The sequence below is a fragment of the Phyllopteryx taeniolatus genome, chromosome 10 (assembly GCF_024500385.1).
Source record: "Phyllopteryx taeniolatus isolate TA_2022b chromosome 10, UOR_Ptae_1.2, whole genome shotgun sequence".
Taxonomy (NCBI): Eukaryota; Metazoa; Chordata; class Actinopteri; order Syngnathiformes; family Syngnathidae; genus Phyllopteryx; species Phyllopteryx taeniolatus.
Genome location: NC_084511.1, coordinates 4,196,991 through 4,217,919, shown reverse-complemented (window position 1 = coordinate 4,217,919; position 20,929 = coordinate 4,196,991). Strand labels below are relative to the sequence as shown.

At 40.8% G+C, this 20,929-nt stretch overlaps 1 protein-coding gene across 2 annotated transcripts; it reads right to left on the bottom strand.

Moving 5' to 3' along the window:
- Positions 1 to 325: 325 nt before the first annotated feature.
- Positions 326 to 18,463, bottom strand: tmem129 (transmembrane protein 129, E3 ubiquitin protein ligase). Of its 2 annotated transcripts, XM_061787623.1 has the most exons (8): positions 18,138 to 18,278; positions 16,833 to 16,890; positions 15,146 to 15,204; positions 10,185 to 10,442; positions 8,558 to 8,718; positions 8,298 to 8,457; positions 8,137 to 8,209; positions 326 to 4,777 (listed from the first exon to the last, which is right to left on the bottom strand). In XM_061787623.1, exons 3-8 carry the CDS (start codon positions 15,188 to 15,190, stop codon positions 4,593 to 4,595), a joined length of 882 nt encoding a protein of 293 aa, XP_061643607.1. In that variant the 5' UTR covers positions 15,191 to 15,204; positions 16,833 to 16,890; positions 18,138 to 18,278; the 3' UTR covers positions 326 to 4,592. The 2 variants fall into 2 exon arrangements, with proteins under 2 accessions (XP_061643607.1, XP_061643606.1); XM_061787622.1 differs by lacking the exon at positions 16,833 to 16,890 and having other exon boundaries at positions 18,138 to 18,463.
- Positions 18,464 to 20,929: the final 2,466 nt, after the last annotated feature.

Sequence of the window (20,929 nt, the reverse complement as noted above, 5' to 3'; positions counted from 1 at the left end):
TGTAAACATCACAGTGCAGGGTAGAAAAGGTATGTGACCCTTTGGGTTTAAAAAATGCTCCCTTGCCATCAAAATCCAAAATCTTCCAGTTTTATGCATAACATAGGTCAAAATGAGTCTTTGACAGTATACGGTTTATCAATTGTATGCAATCAAGTTTCACGTGACGGTGTTACAGTGGGGCAAAAAAGTATTTAGTCAGCCACCAATTGTGCAAGTTGTCCCACTTAAAAAGATGAGAGAGGTCTGTAATTTTCATCATAGGTATACCTCACCTATGAGAGACAAAATGAGAAGGAAAAAAAAAAATCCAGAAAATCACATCTGATTTTTAAAGAATTTATTTGCATATTATGGTGGAAAATAAGTATTTGGTCACCTACAAAAAAACAAGATTTCTGGTTCTCACAGATATGTAACCTCTTCTTGAAGAGGCTCCTCTGTCCTCCACTCGTTGGAAAATAAGTATTTGGTAAATAACAAAAGTTCATCTCAATACTTTGTTATATAGCCATTGTTGGCAATGACTGTGTCATGTGCTGTGCCCTGCAGTACTTCTGTTGGAGTTCGGGTGGCGCTTTGCGCCCCTCTCTCTCTCTGTCTCTCTCTTCGCAGTAATCAGCACCTCCTCGGCCACGCATCTGTCACCAATCAGCCTTCATTACCACCTGCATTAAAGCCTGCTAGATCAAAATGTCAATTTAAATATTATGTTATTATAATATCATAATTAGCGCATCACAACCAACATCTATATCTATCTATCTATCTATATATATTCTGAATTTCTCTGATCTACTAGCTCTATTTTCTTAGGTTAAAAGATGCTCCCTCCTTTAAAAAAAAACTAGAACATGCATTTGTATCTGACTAAAAACAGGGCTGCTTTATGAATTTATACAAAGCAACTATATCTCAAAAGTATTTAACACTGCCTTACTCATATTCAATGTGGACCAAAAACACTTTTATATTGCTGTGGGAGCATTGCTGTAGATGTTGAGGTAGCCACTCCAGCGAATGTTATTTTGACACATTCCACAACAGCTCAGAAAAACTCTCTGCAGTCTGCACCCTTGTTTGTTCGTTTTTGTCTCTCCATTTTCCCACTCATTTATCCAACACCTTCATGCACTCAGGTAAAACAGCAAGCTCCTGGAGGTCGGGGCTGCTATTGTAATATATCCGAAAAGCACGTAGCAAGGAGCCTGTGGGGGCCCAAAATGTTCAACCGGTGGAGGAATGTATGCGTGGATGACCAGCCGGTCCCTTTTAGGAGCCGCTGCTCTTTCAAACAGTATATTCCCCCCAAACCAGCAAAATATGGGCTCAATATGGACCCATCTGCGATGTACAGACGGCATACGCTTGGAATCTGCAAGCGTACACGGGGAGGCCTGCTGCAGCACAGAGGGAGAAAAATCAAGGAATGAGAGTCGTGCTGCAGCTGTGCCACATGCTGCAGGGCCACACGGTCACAACAGATTGGCGCTGGTAGGCACTTGGAGGAAAAACAAGGCCGAGCTTCCCCAAGAGCACCTCAACATTGGACAGTCTCTTTCATCCGTGTTTGCATTTACCGGCAACCGGACCTTGGTCTCCTAAGTGCCCAAAAAAAAGGAAAATAACATCCTTCTTTTGAGGTAGAGGAGACTGGGGAGAAAAAGTCCAAAATTATCCTCGACTACAATGCATGTAAAGGCAGTGTTGATCACCTGGACCAGGTAAGCACAATTATGCATCAATTATTTGTTATTTACTGTAGTGTTAGTTTTGTTTTTCCCTTGGGGCTAGGAGGGGAGGAAATGTGTCTCTTTTCCAAAACGGTCTTTGAGTAGTTGTCATGTTTTTGTTTTTTTGCAGGTTTGTGGCATGTACTCCTGCCGCCGGCGGTCACTCATGTGCCCCATGTGACTTTTTTTATTGTAGCTCAAATTGTGCTCAATATATCTGCAAAATGCACATGCAGGCCATTTGGGAAGATTGTTTGTATTAGATAGAACATAAATTGCATTTGAACTTGCTCAGCGTTCATTATTGTTAGTTATAGTTATATGTTCGTTAGTAGTTCAATGTTAATTTCTTCATTGTTTTTGATGGTTGCTGATTTTATTGTCCAAAAGAGGCATAAAACAAAATAAATGTTCAAATCTTTATATCTTTGGGTAGGTGTAAAGCTACTGAAGATTTTGAGGGGTTGAAAGTAAAAATATAAATAATGTAAATATAAAATATTCATATGACTTAAAACACTAAGAGTCTGTCCATTGACTTAGGAACACCAGTGTGATCTCTCTTAAAAGAACTGTCATTGCTCCAAAATGAAAATGTGCAAAAAAACAAATAAACAAACAAACCAAAAAAAAGTTATGACTTATTGACTTATTCAAAGCTGTAATTACCGCACATCAAATATTCCACATTGAATTTGTTTGAAAACATGGCATATTTAGAGTCATAAGACAATACTGCTTTTATTGTCCAAAAAGGGCATAATACATAAAACAAATACTGAAAACTATATCTATGGCTAGGTCTGAAGCTGCTGAAAATGTTGAGGGGTTGAAAGTAAAAAACGAAACTATTTCATGTGACTTACTTATAACACTTTTAAAAGCCTGTCCATATTGTGGCGTAGGAACTGCAGTGTAATTTGTGTGTGTGAATCCTGCAGGGCCTGTAAGGTCCCCCTGCTCAAGAAGGCACATGTACAGATCCATCTGAAGTTCGCCAATGAACACTTGATTGATTGGGAGAAGGTAATGAGATGATCAGATGAGACCAAAATCAAGCTGTTTGGAATCAATTTGACTCGCCAACAATAATAGTATTACGGCTTTTGAAAAAGAATACATGCATGGGCAGAGGTCAACAAAGGCACTGAGGTTTGCATGTTTCTTCGATTGATGTATGAGGAGACAGAAGCAGCACTTCCATCAAGTGTTAAAGGTCAGATGACAAAGATGTTATGGGGTCAGTTAAAATTCACATTTGCATTGTTTATGTTATGTAATACATGCATGTAATTTCCAGCAAGTTTTCAACCATAGTTTAGCTAAAAATTCAGTTTTTATGACACATATTGAGTCCTCCCCGAACATACCCGAAGCTCAAGACGCCGGGGTGTGGTTACTCTATCCACCGCAAGGGCTACCAGAAGTGACGTTGCAATTGACAAAGACTGCACGCTACACACCATACGCAATCACGAGCAATGTGTTGGAATATGTGAAGGAGCTGGATTTCGACGTACAGGAGCACCCAACTGAACATCGTCAAAGCGTACATTTGAGCCGATCAGACAGTGACAACCACGAGCAGCCAAGTAGCAGCTGTATAACAGAAAAAGAGAGTGGCCAGTGGCTGAATGTGACGGTATGTCAAAATCATGTCTTTTTATACAGTCATGGCAGGGGTGCCAATATTTTTCAGCACGACTATACATATTATATATTCATATATGTTTCAGTGACACGGCACAAGCTTTTACATAGGATGCAGTATTCCTATATATTGTGTGCCCCTTGCTCCAGTTGCGTTATAACACGCCGCACACAAAGTCTTTGCCGTGTGTCTGTTGGCTTGTCATATAGGCAAAAGTACAGACGACAGTACTGAAAACTACTGCGTGGGTCTTTTTTTCCTACTCCCCAGTGCATACTAACCATAATAGAGTCGTAGGTATATACAAGGAGGTCCCGATGGCCGTAGGAAAAATAGTTGCCACCGCAGCTGGTTTCAGCCTCTACCTCTGTATCCAACGCTCAAAACACGCCGGTTCGAAGTGATCAGCACAGTTTGGAATGCTTGCTAGGCACCCTTAGCTGAGCACGTTTCTTCCCCTGTCGATTGACTTTGCATATCCACTGGTCACGTATTCCTTTTTCACTTGGAAAGCCAAAACAAAAAACTCTTGCCGCTGCCTTTACAATTTGTACAACCAAATGCCACACAATAAACCATCGTGACATCGTTAAATCATGCGACAACAAATATACAAGGACGGGAACAACAGCATGGAACAATAGCACACAACGCCGAATGAACAGGATGTTTGGCTTGTGTGACGTCACCGCGCCGGAAAGAGACGAAGATCGGAAGGATGCAAAAAGCAGACGCCGCATTCTGAATCATATTTATCGATTTAACTGCTATATCTGACATGTAATGGAAATGGAAGATGTAGTTTGTAAAGGGGGTCTAGAGTTATCAAGATTTTTTTTGTTAAATATTTGTCCTCTGACCTTTAATAGAAGATAGTGCGAAGTTGTGACCAATGGCGGCCCCCAAAGTTAGTAAGTGTGGATGCTGCCATTGCTGGACTGAAGTGCACAATATTTATTCGGTCTATACATAATGTACAGTGAAAGCTCTAGAATCAAACGTAATCCTTTTTAGGATCCGGATTGTCTTCAGATTTGTTTGGATTTACAATCCAACGTATCCATTTCCATTTCAAATTCATTGAATAAGTTATTACCACTTAACCGCAGTTCTCTCTACTGAGAACAGAACAAGGAAGTAGATGGAGAGGCAAGCATATACTCATCTTCGAGGGATCTTGCCATAACTGGGTCTATTGTGTGTGTTTGTCAGTGTATCACACAAACATCTAGTATACAGAATTTGGCTCGACAGGTGGGGCAGGGGACTCGACTGGACAACCAGGTCTCAGGTCTTTGCTGGTCTTGTCGGCTGGCAAACCATCGACCCAGACAGGACAAACACCACATGGGTCTGCAGAAACACTGCTCGCACTCAGGCTCAATGTCAGCTCCTACATAACAGAGCAGTTCAAGAGTTATAGGCACCAACATACAGACAAATACTTACCAGGTTTTTATGATTGTGCATATATACACAACCACTATGGTGTTAAAATAAAACAATCAATAATCAAGACCAACAAGCAAGCAACAAGTGAAAGTAGCAGGAATGAAGGCTTGGCAAAGCATCTTCAGGGAAGAAATTCCGAATTTGGTGATGTCGAAGGGCTTCAGAGTTCAGTCACTGACCGCAAAGAATTCACAGCATCTGTCTCATGAATGGTTTTACTGTACATTGTGATGCATCTAATCTAACCTTAAAAGCAGTATTATGCACTGCACTTATTGCACTTCAAATTCTGTGGACTGTTATAGACTACCTGTATTTGATTTGTGGATGGTTGTTTATCGGTTAGTAAGTTAATAGATTGTTTTATTTTATTTATTTGTTATTTATTTATTTATGTATTTATTTAATTTATTTATTCATTTATTTTTTTAAATGGTATTTTTTGTTGAGTTTTTATTACACAATACTTATTGTGACCTTTTTTTTTTTTTTATCTCACACTTGACAAATACCCCGAATATAAAAACTAAAACTAACAATGAAATGAATAAACACTAAACTAAAAGAAGCATTTTGGAAAAAATGCTAATACTTAAATATACTGTATATAATATATATCCATCCATCCATCCATTTTCTGAGCCGCTTCTCCTCACTTGGGTCGCGGGCGTGCTGGAGCCTATCCCAGCTATCATCGGGCAGGAGGTGGGGTACACCCTGAACTGGTTGCCAGCCAATCGCAGGGCACATACAAACAAACGATTCGCACTCACATTCACACCTACGGGCAATTTAGAGTTGTCAATTAACCTACCATGCATGTTTTTGGTTATGTGGGAGGCAGTTTACATAATAACTGCAGCTAAACAGAGTTTCTAGCAAGGATGGACAAAGATCCAGAGCCACTTTTAAAAGACAGCCAGAGTCCGGCCGTTGGATTACACTGTCTGAAACTATCATGCAGAAACGACCACATCCCGCACAGGTGCAATGAAACTGCTGTCATGTCAAAGCCAACAGTTTTATTTATTGCATAGGTTAGCAAACAGCATTAGCTTCTGATAAGTATCAAATAACACCCTGTAAAGTTAATTCACAGATTTGTTTCTAAATACATTAGACATGTTTGAAGATATATGAAATATGATGCAAAGAAATTAACAAAGACTGAAAACTTTGTCGTACTGAATTGTGGAGAAATGGCATAAAACAGTTTTTCACCGTTTAAGTTTTCCGTATTTTTGGGGCGGGGCTATAACGGCGCCCTGTGACACACTTGGGCGTCCGGTATGAGTCGCCGTCTCCCACTCTATAATTTCTACTGCTACAGCTTGCAGTTAGCTAGCTAACTATCCCTACATCCAGAAAATGCATCTCCACTGGATGCCACAATTTTACAGAACAGCTCAGCGTCGTTATTTAAATTCCCAAGTGTTATGTATTTTGCATAAGCAAGCATTGTGGGCAGTGGTGTACCTGAACTATTCATTCATTCATTCATTTTCCATACTTATCGTCACTAGGGTTGCAGGCGTGCTGGAGCCCATCCCAGCTATCTTAGGGCAAGAGGCGGGGTACACCCTGAACTGGTCGCCAGCCAATCGCAGGGCCCGGGAGAAACCAGATAAATCAAAATTGGAGTCAGAATCAGGAAGGAGATTGTATATCCAAATACATATCCATCCATCCATTTTCTGGACAGCTTATCCTCACTAGGGATGCGGGCGTGCTGGAGCGTAACCCAGCTATATTCGGGCGAGAGGCGGGGTACACCCTGAACTGGTCGCCAGCCAATCGCAGGGCACATAGAAACAAACAACCATTCACACTCACATCTACGGGCAATTTTTTAGAGTCTTCAATCAACCTGCCACGCATGTTTTTGGGAAGTGGGAGGAAACGGGAGTGACCGGAGAAAACCTACGCAGGCACGGGGAGAACATGCAAACTCCACACAGGCGAGGGCGGATTTGAACACGTGTCCTCAGAACTGTGCGGCAGATGTGCTAACCAGTCATTCACCGTGCCGCCAGTAATAATTGTTTCTAAGAAATTCAAATATTCTGAAGTAACATTTTTCAAATCTATAATGCTAAAAATTAATTTTGTCCCAAATGTTCATAAAAAAACAAAATTCTTAATTAGCAACGTGTTTTCCGAAGATGCTAATTACATTTTAGGATATGTAGGATTTTTCTCCTATTCCTTAACATGCCTTTTCCATGAAAACTAACACAAATGCATTTAAGTGTCTTCAAAGTTCCTTTTTTAGGTTCTTTTACAAATGGTCACTAAAGCTGTCTTTACCGTAAATGGCACTGGAGAAAGCAGTGGCCAGCGACCAGTTGGCCACCGCGCCGCCCTTATTGGGGTACATTCATTTTTTTTAATCATCATCTTTCATGTATTCTCATTTAAAGTTTCATTTTGCACTGAAAACTGTGACATATTGTTTGTTGAAAAGTAGTGCAATAAAAATAAAGATTTTTCCCTAACAAGAATAATCGTGACTAATAATTGTGATTAAAATATTGATCAAAATAATTGGGATTATTATTTCGGCCATAATCGTGCAGCCCTAGTAGTCAAGATCATTCATGCACTTGTGTCCGTAGAGTTTGAAGTGCAAGTGACATGATTTTTTTTTTTAAGCCGTTATGGACTTTTGTCATTACCGTTATGCAAAATGTGTATTACAGTGGGCCACTACCATTTGGTCTGTCAATAAGGATTGTCTTTTTGTCGGATTTGAAATCATCAATAATTTTTGGAAAAAAGGATTTTCAGCATGGGAGACATTGACCCATATAAAACTAAGGTGCCATCAAAAGATTGCTAGATTTGTTCTTTAAACAAGGGTCTTCACCATTTTTGATCAAATTATATGAAAATGACCCATATATGTAGGGATAGATATTAGAGGTAATGGTATGTGATTGACAGCTGACCACAGAACAGGGAGCGGTTTTAGTGCATTCAGCAGACATCCTCAGAGTGTTCCAGAGGCCTGATTTTCTTTGATTTTGAAGCCTCATTTTATATAAACAGCGAATTTTTAAATCATTCTAAACGGGAAAATTTCAGCAAGACAAGAAATAGGGTATGCAAAGTAAACTATAATTTTGTATCCTTGGAGTATTTTGACGAAAGCAAGTCACAGACATTATAAATACACCTGGGAATTGTTTTGAATTGTGGGGGGGTGCACGTATCACAAATTTATTGTGGTGGTGTATAAAACCAAAATCCCCAAACCTGTGCATCAAATTGTATATACTAACACTCCACTCACACACTTACCATCTCCATGACAAAGTCTAACCAGCTTGGTGTTTGCTGGCACCTGCATACAGCCAATACACGGCTCCACTTCCTGTGTATTCACAGCAAATGATGGACATGCCTTGTTTATGTTTTATGACCTTAGCAGAACCTCCACCAGCAGCAGTAACATACTGTACCTGTCCACTGGGGAGCGAGTAGGGCTGGTTGAGGTCCACATGAGCTCGGAACGTTTCCAGGAAAAGTTCACTAATTGTTTGGTGAATCACAACATTAGCAGAGTTCCTGATGGGTGCATGGACCTTCTCTCTGAGCTCGGCATACTCTGTTGAGTTCAACCTGGGGGGTGGGGGGAATAAAAAAAAAACAAATGGAGCAGTAGCTTTTTAACACAATACATGCAGTTGCCTTTCCAGTAAATGTTTTGGACTAATTGTACCTGATATCAAAAGGTCTAACAGCAGGGTTGATGCTGTGCACTCTGAGGGTGAGCAGCTGTATGGGAGAGGCTGAGTCGGGACTCAGCTGGTGCTGCCTGCACTCGGTCACAGTCACATGACAGTCACTCTGTGCAGCCACGTAGACATGGTAGGTGGTCACCTGTTCATAAGGAAAGTAATAAACACATTATCAACCGACATGGAAAAAATTGTGTAGCTCTTTGAGGACAATGAGTAATTTAATCAGCAGTTCCAAGCATGTTTACTTCAAATACAGTGCAGTATACAGTACTTAGTTTCTCCAAAACGAATGAAATAGTAGGCCAATTCCTTTATTTTTGCTGCAGACTGAAAACATTTTGGTTTGAAATCAAAAGATAAATATGGGACTCAAGGTTTTTCTATCTGCATCTGATACACAAAATACAACCCCCATTCCAATGAAGTTGGGACTGAGAAAGTTGAGGAATGCTCATCAAATACCTGTTTGGAACATCCCACAGGTGAACAGGCTAATTGGGAACAAGTGGGTGTCATGATTGGGTCGAAAAGGAGCTTCCCTGAATTGCTCAGTCATTCACAAGCAAAGACAGGGTTCACCTCTTTGTGAACAAGTGCGTGAGAAAATAGTCGAACAGTTTAAGGACAATGTTCCTCAACGTACAATTGCAAGGAATTTAGGGATTTCATCATCTGCGGTCCATAATATCATCAAAAGGTTCAGAGAATCTGGAGAAATCACTGCATGTCAGTGGCAAGGCCGAAAACCAACATTGAATGCCCGTGACCTTTGATCCCTCAGGCGGCACTAAATCAAAAACCGACATCAATGTGTAAAGGATATCACCACATGGGCTCAAGAACACTTCAGAAAACCAATGTCAGTAAATACAGTTTGGTGCTACATCCGTAAGTGCAACTTGAAACTCTACTATGCAAAGCAAAAGCCATTTATCAACACCACCAAGAAACGCCGCCGGCTTCTCTGGGCCCGAGCTCATCTAAGATGGACAGATGCAAAGTGGAAAAGTGTTCTGTGGTCCGACGAGTCCACATTTAAAATTGTTTTTGGAAATTGTGGACGTCATGTCCACAACAAACATTTCAAGTTCCTACGGGTGCTTTGAAGCGGTCCTCTTCCCCATTTATACTTGTACGAGGCCGAATTGCTTTTACCCGTGTTGCGGAATGCGAAAGTAGGTTGTGCATAGGCCTTGTCACGATAACATTTTTTGGAGAATATATTTTCCCAAAAACTATCACAATAGACAATATATAGTATTGTAGATGTTTTTTATGCCACTGATATAATAAAGTATAATTCAAGATAAATAAAAATATAGCTGGTGGATATTGAAAAAAATATCATGATATGGGCCATTTTATATCACGATAATATACCATGATATTGTACGTTTTCAGCTATTCTATGAAAAATTATACAACATAGTATGACTGCGAAGTGACATCAAACAGACCTGTCACAAATGAGAAATGTATCCAGGAGTGCTGCAATTAGGTCAAATATTAGACTTCATAAATACAGGGATCGTTATTTCATTCAGAGTGGTACTTTAATCTTAAATCTGTCTTTCATGCTACACGAGTAAAGATATGCAAACAGACCTTTAACACCCAGCTGTCAGTGATGATAACTCTGGCTCCAGGTGCCCCTGTAGCAAACTTGTCTATGCGTCTGAACTCTGTGTTGATGCTGCTGGCCACTGAACCCCAGTTAGAATGAGGAGGTTGGACATGGGCCTGCAGAGCTCTGCTGATAGGATGGTTGTGCCAGCGATTGCGGGACCAGTAGATGATGAGTGTAGAGTTGGCCAACAGGAGGCACACAGAGAGGACAACAAACACCCTCCAGTTGTCACTCATCTAGTGGGACACAACATGACAACATAGATGATGTATATAGTTCTTCCCAAACATTTTGTACAAATTAAAAGATGTGTGGTGAAGAATTGTATACTTTCAGTTCATAAACATTATCAGCATAAAGAGTTTCAAATCCTAGTCAGTTTCCAAACAACAAAAATTTGATGTATTTTTATGAGGAAACATAGCACTCCATAATATTCCATCCATTTTCTGTAGCACTTATCCTCACTAGGGTCGCGAGAGTGCTGGTGCCTATCTCAGAGTATTGTTCTTTATAAAAACAGACAGTCATGAGATAAACAGAATTAAACCATTTTTGTCGCACTGATCAATTTAATGGCCATTGTGCTAAAATAAAATATGAGCGTTCATCCAAAGAATTCCATACCGGATCGGTCGTGGCCCGGGTTAACAACGTCCGCCACCGGCGCCGTCAACCTGCAGGGCGCCGTTGGAAATTCAGCTACTGTGGGTCGAAGTCAAAGAAGAAGAAGAGGTGGAAAGCGGGTTCTTCGGCAGAAAGAGAAGAGGAAAGCACAGAGCCTAGAACTGAATGTGGGGACTTTAAATGTTGGGACTATGACAGGAAAATCTTGGGAGTTGGTTGACATGATGATTAGGAGAAAGGTTGATATATTGTGTGTCCAGGAGACCAGGTGGAAAGGCAGTTAGGCTAAAAGTTTAGGGGCAGGGTTTAAATTATTTTACCATGGTGTAGATGGGAAGAGAAATGGAGTCGGGGTTATTTTAAAAGAAGAGTTGGCTAAGAATGTCTTGGAGGTGAAAAGAGTATCAGATCGAGTGATGAGGCTGAAACTTGAAATTGAGGGTGTTATGTGTAATGTGATTAGTGGCTATGCCCCACAGGTAGGAAATTCACAGGTAGGAAATTCTGGAAGGAGCTAGACGAAGTAGTTCTGAGCATCCCAGACAGACAGAGAGTCGTAATTGGTGCAGATTGTAATGGACATGTTGGTGAAGGTAATAGGGGTGATGAAGAAGTGATGGGTAAGTACGGCATCCAGGAAAGGAACTCGGAGGGACAGATAGTGGTAGACTTTGCAACAAGGATGCAAATGGCTGTAGTGAACACTTTTTTACAGAAGAGGCACGAACATAGGGTGAGCTACAAGAGCGAAGGTAGAAGCACGCAGGTGGATTACATCTTGTGCAGACGATATAATCTGAAGGAGGTTACCGACTGTAAGGTAGTGGTAGGGGAGAGTGTGGCTAGACAGCATAGGATGGTGATGTGTAAGATGACTCTGGTGGTGGGGAGGAAGATTAGGAAGACAAAGGCAGAGAAGAGAACCATGTGGTGGAAGCTGAGACAGGACGAGTGTTGTGCAGCTTTTCGGGAAGAGGTGAGACAGGCTCTCGGTGGACGGGAGGAGCTCCCAGAAGACTGGACCACTGCAGCCAAGGTGATCAGAGAGGCAGGCAGGAGAGTACTTGGTGTATCTTCTGGCAGGAAAGGCGAGAAGGAGACTTGGTGGTGGAACCACAGAGTACAGGAAATCATACAAGGAAAAAGGTTAGCTAAGAAGTGGGACATTGAGAGGACAGAGGAGAGGCGAAAGGAATACATTGAGATGCGACACAGGGCAAAGGTAGAGGTGGCAAAGGCCAAACAAGAGGCATATGATGACATGTATGGCAGATTGGACACTAAAGGAGAATAGGATCTATACAGGCTGGCCAGACAGAGGGATAGAGATGGGAAGGATGTGCAGCAGGTTAGGGTGATTAAGGGTAGAGATGGAAATATGTTGACTGGTGCCAGCAGTGTGCTAGCTAGATGGAAAGAATACTTCGAGGAGTTGATGAATGAGGAAAAAAGGGAGAGAAGGGAGAAAAGAAGAGGCAAGTGTGGTGGACCAGGAAGTGGCAATGATTAGTAAGGGGCAAGTTAGAAAGGCATTAAAGAGGATGATAAATGGAAAGGCAGCTGGTCCTGATGACATTCCTGTGGAGGTATGGAAGCATCTAGGAGAGGTGGCTGTGGAGTTTTTGACCAGCTTTTTCAATAGAATTCTAGTGCGTGAGAAGATGCCTGAGGAATGGAGGAAAAGTGTACTGGTGCCCATTTTTTAAGAACAAAGGTGATGTGCAGAGCTGTGGGAACTATAGAGGAATAAAGTTGATGAGCCACACAATGAAGTTATGGGAAAGAGTAGTGGAGGCTAGACTCAGGACAGAAGTGAGTATTTGCGAGCAACAGTATGGTTTCATGCCTAAAAGAGTACCACAGATGCATTATTTGCCTTGAGGATGTTGATGGAAAAGTACAGAGAAGGTCAGAAGGAGCTACATTGTGTCTTTGTAGATCTAGAGAAAGCCTATGACAGAGTACCCAGAGAGGAACTGTGGTACTGCATGCGGAAGTCTGGAGTGGCAGAGAAGTATGTTAGAATAATACAGGACATGTATGAGGGCAGCAGAACAGCGGTGAGGTGTGCTGTAGGTGTGACAGACAAATTTAAGGTGGACATGGGACTGCATCAGGGATCAGCCCTGAGCCCCTTTCTTTTTGCAGTGGTGATGGATAGGCTGACAGATGAGGTTAGACTGGAATCCCTGTGGACCATGATGTTTGCAGATGACATTGTTATCTGCAGTGAAAGCAGGGAGCAGCTGGAGGAACAGTTAGAAAGATGGAGGCATACAATGGAAAGAAGAGGAATGAAGATTAGCCGAAGTAAGACAGAATATATGTGCATGAATGAGAGGGGGGGTGGGGGAAGAGTGAGGCGACAGGGAGAAGTGATAGCAAGGGTGGATGACTTTAAATACTTGGGGTCTACCGTCCAGAGCAATGGTGAGTGTGGTCAGGAAGTGAAGAAACGGGTCCAAGCAGGTTGGGACGGGTGGAGGAAGGTGTCAGGTGTGTTATGTGACAGAAGAGTCTCTGCTAGGATGAAGGGCAAAGTTTATAAAACAGTGGTGAGGCCAGTCATGATGTACGGATTAGAGACAGTGGCACTGAAGAAACAACAGGAAGCAGACTTGGAGGTGGCGGAAATGATGATGTTGAGGTTCGCTCTCGGAATGACCAGGTTGGATAAAATTACAAATGAGCTAATCAGAGGGACAGCCAAGGTTCGATGTTTTGGAGACAAAGTTAGAGAGAGCAGACTTCGATGGTTTGGACACATCCAGAGTAGAAATAGTGAGTATATTGGTAGAAGGATGATGAAGATGGAGTTGCCAGGCAAGAGAGCTAGAGGAAGACCAAAGAGAAGGTTGATGGATGTCGTGAGGGAAGACATGATGGCAGTTGGTGTTCGAGAGGAGGATGCAGGAGATTACATGGAAAAGGATGACGCGCTGTGGCGACCCCTAACGGGACAAGCCGAAAAGAAGAAGTGCTGCTCCTCTGGTGTACCGGCCTTGGCCAAGTGGGGGAGGTATAAAACTGATCTACTGTTCATTGAGACATAACTCCTCTCTCAGCTCATCAATTTAACAATGTTAGTCATTCAGCGCCGAGGACAAAGAATGTATGAGTGCGAGTACTGTTATTTTTCGGTCTACTTGTATTGCTTCACTGTGTTCAATTTTGATTAAACACAAGTCTGCTTTCATTGAGGACAACAGAAATCTGAGAATATTTACTGCTAAAAGGCTAAAATCAGAGGATTTGGACAATTTTAATTTAAACAATGGCTCAAAACGATTACTCGATTAACAAAGTAGTTGATTAATTTTTGATTAATCGATTAATTGTTGCACTTCTACTGCTGTGTGTGGTTGATGATCTTTTTTTTGTCCTGGTTAAATAAAGGTAAACTTGACAAATATATGTTTGGGCAAGGCGGTAGTAATAGTTCGCACACCCGCCCCGCAGTTCTGAGGATGGGGGTTCAAATCCAGGCTCCAGCCTTCCTGCGTCAAGTTTGCAGGTTCTCCCTGTGGTTGTGATGGTTTTCGCCCACATTCCAAAAACATGCATGCTAGGTTAATTGAGGACACTAAATTGGTGTTTCTTAACCTTGATGGAGGTACTGAATCCTGCAAGTTTCATATGTGCTTCCCTGAAAAAAAGATTTATTTCAAATTCAAAACATGCTACAGCAGGTCTATATTTTATGAATGCATCAGCTGCAGACAAATTGACTTCATTCAAAGAACACAACAAACAAAACATGATTTTCACACAAAACCTAAAATGAATATTGACTGCAAATCAATGTGCCTTTTTCTGTTGCCTTGTAGATAAGTTCTGAAATGCACAGCATCACCTTGGAAAGTCCCACTCTCATATCATTTCCACAGCAGACTGTTCCTTTTATTCATTTAGATGTCTACCATCCTCAAAGAGGATTGCTTGAAAAGATACACTGGATGTTGTCTCCAAGCTTGTAACGATAGGTAGCAGGACAACACTAGAAATCTCCACAAAGCTAATCATCAAAGCTATGTTTACATTGCAACAGGTCACACTTGGTTTATTATGATAATTAAAGTAAAAGCTATAACCTTGTTTTGCCACAAGTTGTTTTTTCTCAAAACACTGTAAATGGACTGCATAAGAGACATTCACTCATTCATTTTCCATAACACTTATCCTCACTTGGGTCGCGGACGTGCTGCAAACTGCCAAATTTAAATTGCTTGGACTTTGGCTATTTGTATAGCACAATGGAACCACACACTGGATTTCTTATTTTTTTAATAAAATATTCAGAAGACAGTCTGACCTGGTGAACGTATTGCAGATGTTTCTCCGGAGCAGCGATACACATCCCGATGAAGTAACCTGCACAGAGTAAACATAATTTTTCATAATAAATATATATACATACATACATACACACACACACATGAATGAATTCTCAAGTTGACAAAACAATTTTGTCTGGCAGTTTACAGAAAAATGCATCCAACCTAATTGGGAGAAACTTCATCATGCAACAGGACAATGACTCAAAACACACTGCCAACACAACAAAGGAATTCAATTGGGGAGGAAAGTGGAAGGTCATATACTGGCCAAGTCAATCACCAGAAGTTAACCCAATAGAGCACGCATTTTACCTCCTGTGGAGGAGACTGAAGGGAGAAACCCTCAAACAAACAAGAACTGAAAGAGGCTGCAGTAAAAGCCTGGAAAAGCATTTCAAATGAAGAATGCAACAGTCTGGTGAAGTCAATGGGTTGCAAGCTTGACACAGTGACTGCAAGTAAGGGTTATGCCACCAAATATTAAATGTTATTGACTTTAAGTTATTTTAATCATGTCTTTTCTCATACTTTTGCTCACTTGAAAACTGGTTGGCTTCAAACAAAAGGTGCTCTGTCCTGGGTTGTTTATCACATCGAGATGTAAATACCATGAAATGAAAGCAGGAATTCTGAACTTTTGTCTCATGTTCGTGTTTTGATCTGAAACCCTGAAATGTCTTCAGTACACAACAAAAAGAAAGAAATTGACTTTGCCGTGCCAATACTTTTGCAGGGGACTACAATAATAAGTAGCGTAACTCCATACAGTGGGGCAAAAAAGTATTTAGTCAGCCACCAATTGTGAAAGTTCTTTTGATCTGAAACCCAAATGTCTTCAGCAAAAACTTGGGAATTGACCTTCCTGTTCCAATATTAATACATATATAATATCTATCTATCTATCTATATATATATATATATGTGGCGGCACGGTGGACGACTGGTTAGAGCGTCAGCCTCACAGTTCTGAGGACCTGGGTTCAATCCCCGGCCCCGCCTGTGTGGAGTTTGCATGTTCTCCCCGTGCCTGCGTGGGTTTTCTCCGGGTACTCCGGTTTCCTCCCACATCCCAAAAACATGCATGAATTGGAGACTCTAAATTGCCCGTAGGCATGACTGTGAGTGCGAATGGTTGTTTGTTCCTATGTGCCCTGCGATTGGCTGGCAACCAGTTCAGGGTGTACCCCGCCTCCTGCCCGATGACAGCTGGGATAGGCTCCAGCACGCCCGCGACCCTTGTGAGGAGAAGCGGCTCAGAAAATGGATGGATGGATGGACGCCCGCGACCCTAGTGAGGAGAAGCGGCTCAGAAAATGGATGGATGCACGGCACGCAGGCACGGGGAGAACATGCAAACTGTATATATGTGTGTGTGTGTGTGTGTGTATATATATATATATATATATATATATGTGTGTGTATATATATATATGTGTGTGTGTGTGTGTATATATATATATATATATATATATATATATATATATATATATATATGTGTGTGTATATATATGTATGTGTATATATATGTATATATATATATGTATATATGTATATGTATATATGTATATATATATATGTATATATGTATGTATGTATGTATATATATATATATATATATATATATATATATATATATATATATACACAAATCTTTTGTCCTACTTGATTTTGTCAGGACAGATTCTTGATTGAACAGGTCTGGAGGTCATCAGTCTTGGGTCTGATGAAAATTAACCAAAAGTTTTGATTAGCCACAAATAATTAGTGAGTTAATAAGGGGGTAATTACTTTTTCCAAAAAAAAATAAAAAAATTCCCCTCAAATGAAATCACCATTTTACGTTCGCTTGTGGTATATTTGTCGACATTTTGTTTGACGATCTTAACCATTTTTCATAGCACTGTATATGGCGGATTCTTCGCTACATCATGGGATTTTGCAGTGATCATTTTTCTACAGCCTGTTACTGCAGACTCACATAGCAAAAAGTGTGAGCCAGACGGAAAGAGTGGAAAAACACATAGCATGCCCAAAGTTTGCAATCATTTCACACTTAATTAATAAGCTTAAGTGTAATGTACCTATTGCAAAGTATAACTTGCTTAAACTACACAACTGCACATGAGGTAAACATAGTTAGTTTATTGAATATAGCCTGCCACCGCTAATTACAACAAATTGTTATCCATAACAGGTGGTTAGGATGGAGGGAGGATGGAAACAGCTGCTGATGATCTTTCAATCGCTTTCTTGAACAAACAGTAAAAAAATACACTACACATTCTTGCCAACTGCCTCAACTGACGCAGTCACTCTGCACACACAGCGGCTAATGCTAAAGCCAGTTAACAGACTGCCAACTATACAGTCTCATTTGCTCACTTGACACGACAGGCCTACATTCAACGTTACAGATACTTAAATGTATTATGTAAGGATGGCGACCCCAAATGGACAAAAATATTTCCACCTTATATGCAGATACTGTATGTTGCTATTACAACACATGCATGAAACATGCAAAACATAAATAATACAACAAATACTTGGCTGCGACTTTGCTGATTTTGTCTAATGCGGGGTTGGTTTGGAACATTACCCCCGCAACAAACGAGGGATTACTGCATTTATATATGATGTAATAATGAAGCGTAGAATTTCCCCCAACATGTTTTAGTAAATTTAAGAATTAAAGACTGACCAGTTAACAAAAAAAACTAGCAGTTCTGAATCCCCCGATGCAATGATTAATTATTCTGTATATTTTGTCCATTTAGTGTTTATATGTCAGGTAGCCGGGAGGGAGTTACCAAAATGCTCGAGTGTATTTAATGGTGGTCAGAAATTGATGTCAGGTCTGTTCCTAAACACAGTGTCCTACCAAGAACGTATAGTTATACTTAAAAAAAAAACTAAAAGGAGTTAATAGCCCTATAGCCCAATATGATGTTGTAATTTCAACAGTACCGAGTGGCAGTGCAGAGTGGACCAGTAGGGTAGTGCTACTCCTCTTGACGTGGTATTGTATGAAATCCATGTCTTCACTTCCCAACCAAGACGAAAATAGGTTTTGGATTGTCAACCCGGCCGAACGAAACTCATTGGGCGTAAATACGAAGCACAGAGAGAAAACTGTGTAGGCTAAAGTGAACGTTAACTCCGGACTTTCCATATTTTGGCCAGTTGAAACGTTCACGTCAACAGCGGTCAACCACGCTACACAACTTCCTGATGAGGTTCTTCTTCTCTGCGTCGGTTCTTCTTCTTTCTGGATTTCAGACAGACTGGGCACTTTTCGTGCATCGCTGCCCCCGACTGGTCAAATGTTGAAAACCTATAATTGTGACAAACTCTCGAGGTGCGAGAGCAGATGTCAAACTCAAGGCCCCGGGGCCAGATCCAGCCACCACATCATTTTATGTGGCCCACAAAATCATGTGCATGAACTTCCAAGATTCTAAAATCTGTAACGATATAAATAAATAACATTGAGATATTGCGTTGAGATATTGGTTGTTACCAAAACAATTTTTATAGTACCTTCAAACAATAGTTTACCAAACTTGACTTCTGATTTCATTACTAGTTATCCATCAATTTGCCATATGTAATATCATCATGAATTGATTAAATATTTTTATGATTTCAGTCTTAACGGCTCTCTAAGGGAAACCCTAACTACAATGTGGCCTGTGACAAAAAATAGTTCAACACCCTTGTGGATAAAGCCCAGTGTTCAACACTTCCTTTCCTCTTTCATTTCTTTAGGATCATGATTTATAAACATCTTAACTGGAAGTCACATATGAATTACACAAAAGAAAAAAGAAATAGCTCCATACTCAACCTACTGTAAATGCATCCATCCATCCATTTTCAGAGCCGCTAATCCTCACAAAGGTCGCGGGCGTGCTGGAGCCTATCCCAGCTATCAGAAAGAAAATCAGTGAGAAAATAGTTGAACAGTTTAAGGACAATGTTCCTCAATGTACAATTGGAAGGAATTTATTATCTACGGAATTTCATTATCTTTCATTATCGGGCTCTCCCTTAGAGATAGGGTGAGAAGCTCGGTCATCCGGGAGGATCTCAGAGTAGAGCCGTTGCTCCTTCACATCGAGAGGAGCCAGATGAGGTGGCTGGGGCATCTGATTCAGATGCCTCCCTGGTGAGGTGTTCCGGGAACGTCCCACCGGGAGGAGACCCAGGACACGCTGGAGAGACTACATCCTTCGGCTGGCCTGGGAACGCCTCGGGATCCCCCCGGAAGAGATGGATGAAGTGGCTGGGGAAAGGGAAGTCTGGGCGTCCCTGCTAAAGCTACTGACCCCGCGACCCGACTTCTGATAAGTGGTAGAAGATGGATGGATGGACAGATGTTTCGGCTGGCCCTTTGTTTTCTTTAAAGAATTGTACCCACCTTAGAAATTCTGCCTGGGTAATCAAACATATGAGCACAACTGTGTGTTTTCTTATTTACGAAATAAAAGTAGGGCTGTGAATTTCAAAAGAAGAGCAAGTAGATAAAAAAAGAAATAATTCAAATAAGGTGCTTAACTTCAGAATAATTCTTTGAAAAAACTAACACAATACAGATAATACTTCGTTTTGATCATATGGTAGAAGCAAAATCATGCATTGTAAAAGGGCATTATACATAGGTCGAGGGGTTTTCCAGAATTTTGAGGTCAACTTTAGGGGTGTGCATTATTTTTTTTTTTATATATGGTTGCGCCTTATTCAACCAAAATTCCAATGAAGTTGGGACGTTGTGTTAAACATAACAGAATACAATGATTTGAAAATCATGTTCAACCTATATTTAATTGAATACACTACAAAGACAATATTTAATGTTCAAACTGACAAACTTTATTGTTTTTAGCAAATAATCATTAATTTGTAATTTTATGGCTGCAACACGTTCCAAAAAAGCTGGAGGACAGGTGACAATAAAAAACTGAGAAAGTTGAGGAATGCTCATCAAACACCTGTTTGGAACATCCCACAGGTGAACAAGCTAATTGGGAACAGGTAGGTGCCATGATTGGGTATAAAAGGAGCTTCCCTGAATTGCTCAGTCATTCACAAGCAAAGACGGGGTGGTGGTTCACCTCTTGTGAACAAGTGCGTGAGAAAATAGTCGAACAGTTGAAGGACAATGTTCCTCAACGTACAATTGCAAGGAATTTAGAGATTTCATCATTTCTTAGTAAAAGAGTGCAGGTACTAGACTGGCCTGCCTGCAGTCCAGACCTGTCTCCCATTGAAAATGTGTGGCGCATTATGAAGCGTAAAATACAACAGGGGAGACCACGGACTGTTGAACAGCTGAAGCTGTACATCAAGCAAGAATGGGAAAGAATTCCACCTACAAAGCTTCAACAATTAGTGTCCTCAGTTCCCAAGAGTTTATTGAATGTTGTTAAAAGAAAAGGTGATGTAACACAGTGGTAAACATGACCCTGTCCCAGCTTTTTTGGAACGTGTTGCAGCCATAAAATTCTAAGTTAATGATTATTTGCTAAAAACAATGAAGTTTATCAGTTTGAACATTAGATATCTCATCTTTGTAGTGTATTCAATTAAATATAGGTTGAACATGATTTGCAAATCATTGTATTTGTTTTTTTATTTATGTTTAACACAAGGTCCCAACTTCATTGGAATTGGAGTTGTATTTAGAAAGCTCATAAAATCAAGGTACTCCGGTTTTCTCCCACATCCCAAAAACAGGCATTGTAGGTTAATTGAAGACT

Excerpts from the sequence above, each read along its gene's own strand:
- tmem129 (XM_061787622.1), bottom strand. The coding sequence starts at position 18,342 with ATGGAAAGTCCGGAGTTAACGTTCACTTTAGCCTACACAGTTTTCTCT. Across the intron at positions 15,205-18,137 it reads CCACTCTGCACTGCCACTCG|GTTACTTCATCGGGATGTGT; the intron begins GTACTGTTGAAA and ends TACTCTGTGCAG. Across the intron at positions 10,443-15,145 it reads ATCTGCAATACGTTCACCAG|ATGAGTGACAACTGGAGGGT; the intron begins GTCAGACTGTCT and ends GTGTCCCACTAG.